Source organism: Solanum lycopersicum, chromosome 7 (genome assembly GCF_036512215.1).
Source record: "Solanum lycopersicum chromosome 7, SLM_r2.1".
NCBI classification, from domain to species: domain Eukaryota; kingdom Viridiplantae; phylum Streptophyta; class Magnoliopsida; order Solanales; family Solanaceae; genus Solanum; species Solanum lycopersicum.
This window is the reverse complement of record NC_090806.1, coordinates 59,424,007-59,438,464: the sequence shown is the minus strand read 5'-3', so window position 1 is coordinate 59,438,464 and position 14,458 is coordinate 59,424,007. Positions and strand designations below refer to the sequence as shown.

Here is a 14,458-nt window from a genome sequence, read left to right as displayed (position 1 = left end):
TATCTTCAAGGTGAAGTATGACTGAAAAGTTTTTGTATTTTTTTTAGAACATTAAATCTTTCTTTCTTTTTTTAGAATACCGCTAAATAAAATATACTTCTTCTTAATTTTCAAACATTTTTCCTTTATTAAAAATTGATTACTTAATTAAGCATAATAAGGACCGCAAATTTATTATTTAAGACTTTCAATTATGATATTGATTCGAAATTAGTGAATTATCGTTTCACAATAAGCTACAAGATATTCTATTAAAATCTTGTAACTGCACTCTTTGATTCAACTTCATAATTTTATATAACATTGTATGTTTTCAATGTCTAAAAAAGAAGTATTTTGCTTATTTTCAATATCACTTTGTATATCAAATAGTTTGTATTTAGATTTGATTTTGTATTCATCCTAATGTATACCATAAAGTTAGTAGTTAGATTTGATTTTGTATTCATCCTAATGTATATCATAAAGTTAGTATTTAGATTTGATTTTGTATTAATCCTAATGTATACCATAAAGTTTTGTATTTATATTTTGATTTCATATTCATTCTCAACTATAAATAGTCAAAATACAGTTTATTTATGTATTCATTATATGTGTATTCATCCTAATTGCATCAGTCAAATAGTTTTGTATTTTATTTTGCTCATTATATGTTTATACCAACTAGTTTATCTTTGATTTGGTATTCATTCACAATTTTAAATAATCAAAATACAGGTTTTGTATCTAGATTATCACTTTATAAAAAATAAATTTGACTACAAGCTACAGAATATTCAAAATACTTTCAAATACTTTTCGAAATAACTCAATACTTAAATACTAATGTAGATTCTACTAAATTTGAAATATAAAAACAAATAATAAAAAAAGATCGACAAAAATTATTTTAAATACTAAAAATCTGAAATACATAAATATTTGATGAGTATGTTAACAAATTCACATAAAAATTTAAAAAAAGTGACGGATAATCCTCAAAACATACAATCCAAAAATTCAACATAATGTGTGATTTTGAAAAAAAAAAATCTCGCAACATAAATGACGAATTCAAAAATGCCTTTATTAATTGAGAGATTTCTTTATTAATTGATAAATCTGAACTAATTATTATGAATTTGAATAATTAGTTCTTTTTCAACAATGAAATTTTGATGAAAGAAAAAAAAAAGCAGAAAAGTGAATGATGGGGATGGTGAAAATTGAAAAGTTAATGAAAGAGAATTTTTTTTTAAAAGTTAAAGATGAAAAATAAATTTAATGGTACTAAAGCATGTGAAAAAGTATAAATGGGTAATGGATGTAGAATTTGATTCAAAGTTGAGAAATAAAATGTGAATACAAATCACTTTATAAAATATTGACATTTTGATATTTTCAATAATTATTTTAAAATGTAGATATTTTTATTAATCAAGTTAGGGATTGTGACTAGTTTGCTGATTTTCCCTAAAAATTTGCCAAATGATGGATGGGCTTTGACCCATTTTAATCACAACAAGCTGCTGAACTGGGCTTTTGACCCATTTTTTCGCCTGGACCTGCTGGAATTACTTTTGGGCTTTCATTTTGTCTTTGAAAGTATGTGTATACATTCAGTGTACACCACAATACATAGGTATATTTAGCCCTTTTTCCTGTACATCATACTGTATATCAAGTATATACAGTATAACTCAGCTTCTAAATACCTGTATTTCCTTATTTAGACCAGTATATCATTATAGATAGTTATATACTACATGTATACAACCCATTTTGAACTTTCGTGCCTGTATTTGCTGCCTTCTACCTGTTCATCAGTTTACTTTGCTTCACATATTAGTCCATTGGGACAAATTTAAGTATGACTCGACAGAGGAAAAGAATTGGACCTTCAAAGCCCCCTTCTAAGATGCCAGGGGGAAAAAGAGCCCACAATGGACTCAAATATGGAGTTTTTCTCATTCAAACGAGGTAAAAAAAAAAAGAGGGGGGGGGGGGGGGGGGGTTGATACATAGTCCAACTTTAGATAAATACAACAAGAGTGAGCTGATTAAAAAAATGCACCAACTCAAAAGAGTATCAATAAATAAATAATCCCACTAAAGTATTTTATGCAGAGACACATTAAGCACTAACAACTTTAAAGGAGTAATTCATAGGACAAACTACATAAAAATTAGTGGTTTAGGTTTTAATTACTAAGATTTTCAATAATTTCAAATAATACTTCCTCTATCATATTTCGTGCTTATGATATATGATTCAAATCCACAAGATACATATTTTATTTCTTTAAATTAGTTGGTTGTAACTAATTTTCTTAATTAGAGGGTTAATGAGGATTTTTAAAATATACGGACAATTAATTAAACTACTTAATTTAAGGAAAAAATCAAAAATTATATCTATGTTTCATTAATTTCATTTTATTATATTATTAGTAAAAGATTAAAACATGTTTGTAATGTAACTTGATTAGTTTCATTTTATTACACTTAAAGTAATAATTTCATTAATTTGACGTATCTATCTGTTGATGCTTATTTTTGTAATGTAATTTGATTAGTTTCATTTATTACACTTCAAATAATAAATTCATTAATTTGATGTATCTATTATCAACATATAATGTATCCAACTAACTAAACACTTAGATACATGAGTATCTTGCAAGTACATTCATATGTATCATATAAATTAAATATCTAGTGTTAATTTCATGTGTCTATTTATATGATCTAACATAAATTTTATGTGGTTATTTATATGATCTAATATTAATTTCATGTATCTGTTATAGATCTAATACTATTTCATGTATTTTTATATGTATAATTTGATTTATTGGGTATCAGTTTTATACATTATATCCAAAACATGTATTTTAGATAAATACGAAAATAGTTAGATATATTGTAATAACACAACAAATATATACATGAGTGGATCTATGTAGACGGGTGGGGGTGTCACAACACCAATGATCTCAAAAAACGCTTTAACTCTTCTTGAACACATTTCTACTATCTGATTCTCAATACTTGGCTGAATTTCTCATCTTATCACCCCTCCCTTTTAGGTTTGAAACTGACAGTTTAAAGCAACGAATCTATTTTATCATCTCTAAACTGATTTACATTTGCTTTACTCTATTACTCGGGAAAGGCTTATCTCATAACTGAACTCTCCATATGTAGGTACTAAGATTCTGTAAGGGTCCTGACCAAGTAACTCTACATAGGCACGGTGGCGACAAAGGTTGGCATGAATGACTTTGTCAAGAGCCAAAGTGCGGGTGGAATCAATCATGCGTTGTTTGAGCAAAGTGTTATCATGGTCTAATGGTACCAAATAATGCTGGAAAGGAGGTGTCATGACATGAAATGGATGTTGGCAAGGCAACACTATGCAATGTAAAATACAAGGCTGCTACATGTTCAATAAATGGACAACCTTGTGTGTTGGACGTTTTAGGGAGGATAGACTTGTTATCCTAAAGATGAAAGAGGGAAGATTAAGTATGGAATTTCACCAAGACACATAGAAAAAGCATGAGAATTTTAAAAAGGTGTCGAAGGCAGCAACCGACTTGTGATTGTGTCTGTTGAAGTTGGACAGAATTGTTGTTCCAACGAGTGAGTGCCTTTATATTAGTTTTGATTATTAATATAGAGGTTGAGTTTGTCCATATGTTTATGTGTTGATTTAATTGTTGAAATTCTGAAAAATAATCCAAGGTAAAAACAGTAAGATGTCCTTAAACGTTAGGCAGACTAGGCTGTGAAAGAGCTGAGTTAAGTGGGACTTGACTGCCTCACATTGAGCTAACCTCTTGCACAAAATTTATGTGAAGTAATATGCCTGTGTGACAATTTGGTATCAAAGCGTTGCTTAGATTATTCGATGGCTGGTGAAAATGCTAAACTACGGGAGAGGGTAACACGATTGGAAACACTAATGGGTGGGAAAAATGATAGGGAGGACTTGGTTGATCTGGTCACTCAAATTCAAAGAGTGAATGCAGAATTGACTTTGACCAAAGAGGTCTTGAACGAAAAAGTTTGTTATTGGAGGTAGAATATGTAGCCAAACACGAACCCATCCAACAAGAGATGGAAGTAGTACGCAAAGAGAAGGAAGACTTGTGTGGTGAAGTTCTTCTTCTACACAGGGCGTTGCAACGGACCATTAACCCCATAAGGATGAAGGTTCTCAAATCTAAGGCTTACAATGGTATGAGAAGTGCCAAAGAATTGGAGAACTTTCTTTGGTATGTAGAAAACTACTTCAAGGCAACAAAAGTTTCGGATGGTGAAAAGGCATCAATCACAACAATGTACTTAAGTGATGATGCCAAAGTTTGATGGAGAACAAGGGTTGCTGAAGTGGAAGGTTTGAATCTACCACGAATTGAAACGTGGAAAGTGTTAAAGAAAGAATAACAATTCGTCTTGGTTGGCAAGGGACGGGCTGCAGCGATTGAAACAAAGCAGCACAATGAGGGATTATATCAAGGAGTTTTCATTCTTGATGTTGAAAATAGGCAACATAGTTGAGGAAGATAAGTTGTACTATTTCATAAGCAGATTGAAAGGATGGGTACAAAGAGATTTAAGAAGGCAAAATGTCCAAACTCTTAATTCTGCCATAGTGGAAGCATATAAGTTGGCTGAATTAGATGAGGGTGACGATCCAAGAGATTCTTTGCACTTCAAACAGAAGTACAAGGGGAAATAGTGGAATAAAAACAAGAAGGGCCATGTTACCGAAAAGGAAGACAAAGTTGGGTAAACTAGACAAGGGGAGTCTTATTTTCCAAAACACAAGATAAAGTTTGAGGGATTCTTACATATAGTGGTCCACATTTAAAAAGGGACTATCCGGTGCAAGTGAAAGTAAATGTCATGCTTGCTGCCGAATTGGAAAGGAAAACAAACAATGAGGCAGGAACTTCAAATTTAAACTCTTTAGCGTTGGTTGAAGATAAAGATGATGGGAAGGATATGATTCTTGTCCGGAATCCAAATGAGATCAGATGAGGAATGACCTCGATGTGGACGTCGATTTCCATTAGGTGGGGGAAGTTTGTAAGGGTCCTAACTCGACATATACATGGTTGCGGTAAAGGGTTGGCATGAATTACTTTGTTAAGGGCCAAAGTGCGAGTGAAATCAATCATGCTTTTGTGAACAAAGTGTTAGCATGGTATAATAGTACCAAATCATGCTAGAAAGGCAGTGTCATGACATGAAATTGATGTTGGCAAGGCAACAGGCCATGACATAGCTTGGACGCTGACCGACATTGATTTTGGGCGAAGTTGGCATGCGAAAAACACATGATATGGTCAAGTGTAGATAATCAACCTGAGCAAAATTAAAGCATAGTCAAACGTGAATGAAATGCATCAAGAAAACAATGAATGGCACAGGTAATAAAAGATAATATGGCCAAGGCAAGGCAGTGACAAGGCGTCGGTGATGCGCAAGCATAGAAAATGGACGGATGAATTCGGGTAGACTTTGATGAGACAATGAATATACAATATTTAGAAATTGTATTACAACCAAAATTATGGAGGGATAATGCAGCAAAGGGCCAAAATCTAGTAAGTCAAGTCATATGCAAAGCACATGCGATCATTACCTTTTTATAACTACTTGTGTCAAGATTCACCGTATCTTTTGAATGCTTTTTGAATTCAAAATTTAAATGCTTCTTATCAGTTGGGGATGTCAACTGAAATATTATTTAGTGGGTTGATTGCTTGACAAGTGTTAGACATGTGTCACAATACTATGCAATGTAAAACACAAGACTGCTACATATTCTATAAATGAATAGCCTTATGTGTTGGACATTTTAGGGAGGATAGACTTGTTATCCCTAAAGGTGAAAGAGGGAAGACTAAGTCTGGAATTTCACCAAGACACTTAGAAAAAATGTGAGAGTTTTAAAAAGGTGTCAAAGGCAGCAATCAACTTGTGATTGTGCCTTAAGTCGAAGTATGACAGAATTGTTATTTCAACGAGTGAGTCCTTTGTATTGGTTTTGATTATTGATATAAAGGTTGGGTTCGCCCGTATTTTAATGAGTTGATTTTATTGTTGAAAGTATTAAAAATAATCTAGGGTAAATAGTAAAACGTCTTTGAGCATTAGACAAACTAGGTTGTGAAAGGGTTGAGTTAAGTGGGACTTGACTGCCTCACATTGGGCTAACCTCTTACACAAAATTTAAGTGAAGTAATTTGCTTGTGTGACAGATTCCTTCTAAGACTTCTATGTATGATACTTCTCTTAACCTTTTCTCATTGGCGTCTAGGGTTGCTTCATCTAAATTTTAAGGAAAAATAATGCTTACATTAACTTATTCCATATTGATAGATTAAAATATTATGTAGGCACACATGAAAAATCATAAACTTAATTGGAACCTCGTCTGGCTACATATGATATTGTATTAATGTTCTTGCTAATATATGACTTAGGACTCATTTGGTTACACTTAATGAGAGTTTGAATCTTAATCAATCAGATTTATCTCATTTAGTGTGTTTGTTTTTTAGGACTGAATTAATTATTCATATTCAGCTCATTGAGTTTGTTTTATTTTCTTGTAAACATCTTAATGGACCTGAATATATCTGAATAAATCAAATTTGTAACACACTTTTAACACCATTCAGACTCAAAAATAAGACTTCTCTCTTAATTCAACTACATCACAAAAATTCATAAATATTTTTTTCTTATTTAATTAATGTTAATCACATTCTTACCGCTATTATTTATTTTATTATTATTAACTTAATATACGTCTTTTACTTTTATAAATTAATCAATATATTTAAATTGATAAGCACTTCATGAAATAATATTCAGCACGGTTATAGAAAATAAGAAAGTATTAATTATTTGATCGATAACAATAACAAATATCCATTAGAAAATAAATGTTTTTCATAAACATTATATTACTACTCTATATAAACTATTTTACATTGAATTATATTAGATTCTTAAAGTTTTTGAGTGCAAAGTATATCATATTAATGATGTAACTTAATGTTAAATTCTTAATAGATGAATCGTATTACCTTGTTATGATAAGAATTTTCAAAATATTATTTTCTATATATAAAAAACTATTTGGTTGCCCTTCAATTCTAAAACTCAGGCTGAAAAATCAGGCTTCAGTAATGTCACTTCGACTTGTGGCTAGTTCATTATCCATTTTGCATTCCCAAACGCTTCATCTATTCTATTGTAAACATTACCATTTTCCAAGTATAATATCGTCCTACAATTCTAATATATGTCAGATGGGATTTAAGGATGCATTCATTAAAGTCTCTGGCTTCTTGATCAGTTACCTTATTCCCATTAATTCTATCTTCCTCACTTAGGACTGAGTTGAAATCTTCAATAGTAATTCAGTCCCCTTGCGTTCCTCTGCTTTATTCATTTACCTCTTGCCATAGGTCTCTCCTATGTTCAATTGTATGCAATCCATACGCTGCTGTCAACCTTAATTGTGTATTGCTAGAAGGTATCATAACTTTTCCATGAATGAATTGGGCATGTTTAGCCAACGTTGTATATATGACAAACCTGGGATTCTGTACAATTCATATTCTACCTCGAGTACTATGAATTTACTTGTCGCACCACAGCCAACCTGGTGCAATCTTAATTATCACCTTCGGCGCTATTTGCTCCTTAATTTTGTGTTCTATAATAGCTATAAGTATCACTTTATTGATCACTGAGAACTTCTTCATCTCTTTTTGTTTATACACCTTATTCAATCCCCTCACATTCCATGCTACTATCATTGTACATGATTTCCTAATTAGTTCCATAACCCTTCGATTGTCATGGGCTCTCCCTTAAAATCGTAAGCCTAGGTTATATCTATCATCTTATGACTACTATGCTCTTTTATTCAACACTTTACTTGGTCTTCACTAACACGATGACACATCGAGATAAACTCCCTCCTGGTTAACGTATATTCTAAACTAATCTATACTAGTAACTCTTACTCTACCTTCTGTCATGAATATCTACACAAACTCATCACTTCTTAGTCTACCCATGAAGGAAAACTCCTCATTAATAACTAATTACGGGTGCGGACTAGAACAACATAATTTGTCTCATAACTATCTCCCTTTCTCAGTTTTTCTAGAAGTACGAGGAGTTACATAAAGTTTCTTTTTTCCCCATATCATTTCTAGCGAATATAGTCTTGAATCATAACAATTTTGATGAACTAATTTTTTTTTCTTAATTTTGTCTAATTAGCACAAGTACTTATCACATGAAATTGTTAGTGAAACAAAAATTTAATAAATATGATTTTAAAACAACTAAAGGAATTGTTAATCTCCAATTCAATATTACAAAACTGTAGCCAAATCTTTCAATTCAAGAGGCTACTCGAAGGGCCTGTTTAGCCATAGATTTCCCAAATAATATTTGGGAAAAAACTTGGCAAATAGTGTTTGTTCATACACTTTGTTATTAGGCAAATATTTTTGATAAATATCCCAAATTTTCAAATACTAGTTTTTTCTAGTATTTGACCCTGATCTTATTATTTGGGATCTTTTATAAATTGAAATTTTATCCTAAACTTTTATCTTTTACAAAAACATCATTTGTAGTTGTTGCTTGTGTTATATTACATAATTTTTTACGTTAACACCATAGTAGTGACAAAATATTCAGTGAATGTTAAATGATGATATGGTTATTGATAAAAATGATGAACAATCGGCTAAGGGTAAAAAAAAAAGTCATGTGTTTTGTCTAATTCACGATGTATGGAATGATGCTTGTAGCACTCACTTCATATTACCACATTGCTCTAGTGTCATAAACACTATTTGTTATTGTTGTAATGAAGATCCAATTGACTTATAATACAAACTTATGATTAGTTTTGATAGTTTTTAAAACTCATGGGTGTATATCATATTTTTATAAAAAAAAAAGTGAAATATATTTACCAAATATTATGGCCAAACACATGGCGAAATTTCACCCAAATTTTTACCCAAATAATATTTGCCAAAAATATTTGGAAATTTATGGTAAAATGTCAGAGGTGAAGCCAGAATTTTCAATAATGGGTTCATAATCTGTAGAAATAAATAATTGAAGGAGATTCGACATCTACTATACGACATCTACTATATATACATATAAACTTATTTTCACTATATATAAATAATATTATTTTCCGCCGAAGGGGTTTGGATAGCCCTGCCAAACGCTAGCTATGAAGATACCTATAAAGTAGAAAGTTACGTTAATCGAAACTTGAGCTAGTAAGTTGTACAAATCTATAACTATTTATACTAAAGAGGCTATATATTGACAAACTCATACAAAATGCATTAATTGATATTTTATTTTGATTACATGATCTAATTCGTTCAGCCTGGTCTTATCTAATTCGATTTGATTTTTTTTCTTCTGAAGGAAGAATTAAATTAAGATAACAAAAATTTGAAAAGAACAAGAAATTGTTAATGAGTAACGGCTTACTCTCTCCTTTTAAAATCGATCTTCACCTCAGATTGAATTACACGTGATATTTCTTAAAATTAACTATCGATTTTCTGTGATATTATTACAGCCATAAGTGATGATGGTGACGTACAAAAGAGTAAGGATCGTTATTTCCTCATCTACCTTTTTGTTTGCTTTCACCATTTTATTTTATTTTTATGACAAATACAGAAGATATTGGAGCTTTGTCCCCCTACATTAATTAGTTTTCCTTTATTTAATCATAGATATAGTAGGTGAGATTGGATTCTTTCATTTGTTTTTTTTTAATACATTAATTAACGATCATGAAAAATGTCCTTATCGCTAATTCACGTGGTAAAAATACTATGAATTTTAGTAATATTTAGGTTAGTAATGTTGGTAGTACTACGTAATATAGTTATATTGGCATTATTTTTTATATATTGTTTGGTTTGAAGTATTAGAAATAGAGAGTGTTATTGAACTAATGATAACTTTAAAAACATTTATTATGTGACTAATTTAACATAATTACACTCCCGATCTTCTAACTTGAATGAAATACACTCTTAAATTCTTGCCAAATTTAAAAGTGTTTCAAAACTTTCATTGTTTTTTATTATAAGGTCATACTCCTTCAAGAGTTTGAGATCACTTGCTATGTCATGTGAGATGAGAGGTATATGTAAGTCTAATTAGTCAAGTAAATAAGTATTTTAACACTGTCGTCTGTCAATAGTTCACAAATAAAACTAATAATTTGCAACAATTAGTTTAGGGGTGCTTTTATTACTCTTCCCATTTGAAATAACAAGTATGGCATAAAGGGATAATTATATCATTAGTCAATTTACGGTATATGTTGAAATCTTTTGCATTACTAATACATGAAAAATTATGATATAAGTATCGGGGAAGGGCCTAAAATATCCCTCAATTATTTGAATTGGTAAAAAGACTATCCTCTATTCATATTTGGACCTCCAAATACCCACGTCAATCTTTTGGATAAAAAATACCCTTATGTCTAACGGACCATACTCATCAGGTGGAAGATAATATTGTACCAAATCTAATAGATTTTAGGCCTTTTTTCGTTAAAATAATTTGAAATCACTTAATTTATAAGGTCACATGATTGACTTAGTAGGGGTTTAGCCATGCGAGATACCATATCACTATATGAGATGGAATCAGTGTTTGGATATGCGATTTCAAATTTATAATCACATTATTACTTTTAAAATTTATTATTCTCACCAAAATAAAATTTATTATTACTTTAAATTTGATAAATATAAAAAATAAAGCAGGAATTGATTTGGTGAATTAGTAAGAACGGTAGGAGTAATACTTTTAAGTTTTTTCATAATAAAAAAAATCTTCTCTTTCGGCTACATATGAAAATGTTTAAAGCAATTTAATATGAAAAAGGATGAATTTGGTGATACTATATGTTTAATAATCACTACTTCCAATATGTTTGATTTTATTACGAAATTAATACTCTAAAAATATGTAATCACACACAAGTGAAACAAGACATGAGTCATTATGATATTGAAACACAAGTGAAAATTATCATAACTTCTGCAGTGTAACATATTATTTGCGAGATTGTCAAAGGAGTGATGAAAATTTTTTTTGGTCAATAAACATATAAGTATAGTTGTGAATGATATTGACCAACAAATGACTTGACAAAACAATGATGGTTCGTCTTTTCGGTCATATGATCGAGAAATGTTAGTTCAATGTGAGGAGACTATTTGTACTATGTCGGAGAATATATTAAAAACTAGTACACAACAATTCATGATTTTTTTATTGAATTAAAGTTACACGAAACGATTACTTAAGGAAGTACAAATAACTTTGAAATAATTTATTATATAAATTTTATAAATTTTTGTTTATTTAGTAAGAATGAATAACCAATTGGGTATTTTAATAATTTTATAACTTATGATGTTTTTATGTTGATGAGAAAATATACAACACAAAAATTTCATATCGCATATCTAAACAAAACTTCAATTTCATCTCATAATTTGATACTTATTATGATATCATACGAGAATTCAATATCATATGGCCAATGAACCCTTAATCTTGAAACTCATAGTGAATTAAACAAAAAAGATTAGGCACGTTTAAGACCACAAGATTAAAAGACAATTTTGTATATTTGACATAATTTTAATTTAAGATCACATGATAAAAAAATTTATTTATTTTCTTAAACTCTATATCAAGTCAAATTAAATTACTCTTTGTGAAACGAATAAAACATTCATAAACTTGTTCGAACTTTGTGCAATAATAAAAAAATTCTATTAACTCGTGGTTTAATCTTTATCTAATACCTCAACTTTATAAACAATCTAAAAGCTTAATTTGCCCTTTTACTTTTTATTCAATTCGAAAAGATAATACAAATAACAAATCTATGTGAACTTGTTTTTTCAAACCAAACAACAACAAAGTATCTTCCCCAGATGATATTCAGCCTCTGCTTGTGGAAAAGGGAAGCAAATGAAAAGTGGCTTTATTGATGTAGTATAAAACAACAAAAATAAAATCCATTTGTACCTTTATTGAATTGGTACAAAACAACTAAAATAAAATTGGAAAATAGTGAAAAAATTTATTAGCCTCGATTATACCGAATATGTTATTGTTATGATTTCTCCGATGATAAGGTCCCCTTCTTCTCATCAATCAAGAGTTGTATAACCTTAACAACTCCATCCATCTCCTCTTCTCTTTGAGATCTCACATTCTCACCAAGATTATTCATCTTCTTCCTCAAATTCTCCCCTGTTTCGTCACGAATCACATGTTTAATTTTCTCAGCTATATTAACTCTATCAAGATTCCCTTTTTCATCTCTTGGGACCTCAACAGCTACTCCATTTTCGACCATCAACCTAGCATTCAAAGGCTGATCATAAAGCATAGGCATAGCTATGATTGGAACACCAAATTCTATGCTCTCTAATGTCGAATTCCAACCACAATGCGTTACAAATCCACCAATACTTGAATGCTTTAGAATTCTTTGTTGCGGAGCCCATCCTTCAATGATCCTTCCTCTATCTCCAATTCTTTCTTTAAAACCTTGTGGAAGTTCTAATTGTTCCCCTTTTTGATACCTAACAACCCATATGAAATCTACACCGCTAACCTCTAATCCATAAGCTACCTCTTCCATTTCTTCTTTGCTTAAGAAATACTCACTCCCAAATGAAACGTAAACAGTTGAATGCTCTGTTTTCTTCTCAAGCCATTTGACAAGTTCGATATCAATCTTATCGACATCACCAACGCCATCTTCAGGAGATTCTGTTCCAATTGGTACAACTTTTGCTTGCCCTGTTCCGCAAAGATAATCCATGTACTTCCCATCTATTGATTTAGTGCTATGAACAAGCACAAATTTATCGGATTCAGTAACTTTGTCTCTGTCAACTTCAACCTCCGCATCATCAGCAACTTCATGTGTCATCTTCGCTAGCTCATAATCCCTCATATAGAGAGCTGGGAAAGGGAATTCCTCTCCTGGATTGAAATAAAAATGGAAAAAATAACTAAAAATGGCTGCGTTTACAGTGTAGAATCTTAACGATGGGATGTTGAGTGAAGATGCAACTACAGCTGACCACAGTAACATGATATCATAAATAAAAAAATCAGGTTTTAAGTCACTCAAGATTTGGTGAAGCTGTGGTTTGGTCATCTTAAGTGTTTTGAAAAGAGTTTGTTTAAGATGATTTGGAAGGCCATTGGTAGTGTGGTGATGAGGAGGAAGTTCAGGTAAATTTGGTAAGTGAAGTTCAACTAAATGAATTGAGGAAGAGTACTTTTCTGGGATTTTTGCCTTGATGAAGCTAAGATTGATGGGAGAAGAACATATGTGAATGGAGAAACCTCTGTTTGAGAGTTTCTTGGCTAGTTCAAGAAAAGGTGTGATGTGGCCATAAGCTAAGTATGGCAACATTACAATTCTCATCTTTTCCATCACTTGTGTCTCTGTATTTTTTTCTCAATGAAAAAGAAGCTCTTTATAGAACAACAAATTGGATCCACCTCAGTAACCATTAACCATAGTTAAATTTCCTTGATTGACCAAATGAATTTTTATCTTAACCATTAAATAAATAATTACACATGTCTAAACCTATCAAAGCCTGAGAGATATGTTAATGAAGGTAGGTGAGCCAAGTCCAAGCAATATTCCCCCCCCCCCCCCCCCCCCAAAATATATTAGAAGTAGGACCGGACATAGAATATCGAAAATTAAATTATCAAATTTATTACTCATTAATATAAGTTTAAAAGAAAGTTATAGTTATTTGGTAGAGTGTATTAATATATTACAAAATAGAGTATAATAGTTATGTTTGCATTAAATTTACATAAATATATTTTTCGATATGCTTCACTATTATGGCGAAAAAAATATAAAAAGGTATTAGGGGCAATTGGTTTTTTAACTGAGTTAATGCATGCATTAAAAATATTGCATTGCTAATACCTAGAAATCAACGGTACTAAGTTGCAAAAAAGAACCAAATCAGGTACTAGTAATATACAAGGCTAATGCATAAATAAATATTTTTTATACACTCTACCAAACGACTTGATCAATTTGCTTTTTTAAACATATGTCTTTTAGTTATATCAATTTACTTTTCTTAATGTCTTCTTACTTGTTGATCTTCTATATTATTATGTCTCCACATAAAAAATGAAAATAATACGAAAAATAATAGTATTAGGAATACAATGCTATAACTTCAGTACTGTATTAGTGAATGCTATCAAATTAAATTTAATTTATTGTTCATTGAATTATTGAAACATTTTTTTTTAAAAAATACTTAATATCTACTTTTTACTATCAATTATTGAAATTACC

The 14,458-nt window shown here is 30.6% G+C and overlaps 1 protein-coding gene across 1 annotated transcript; it reads right to left on the bottom strand.

Annotated features, from left to right (window-relative positions):
* Nucleotides 1-11,922: 11,922 nt before the first annotated feature.
* Nucleotides 11,923-14,005, bottom strand: GAME18 (UDP-glucosyltransferase). Its single transcript, XM_004243588.5, has one exon. The coding sequence runs from the start codon at nt 13,556-13,558 to the stop codon at nt 12,218-12,220; it is 1,341 nt and encodes a 446-aa protein (XP_004243636.2). The 5' UTR covers nt 13,559-14,005; the 3' UTR covers nt 11,923-12,217.
* Nucleotides 14,006-14,458: the final 453 nt, after the last annotated feature.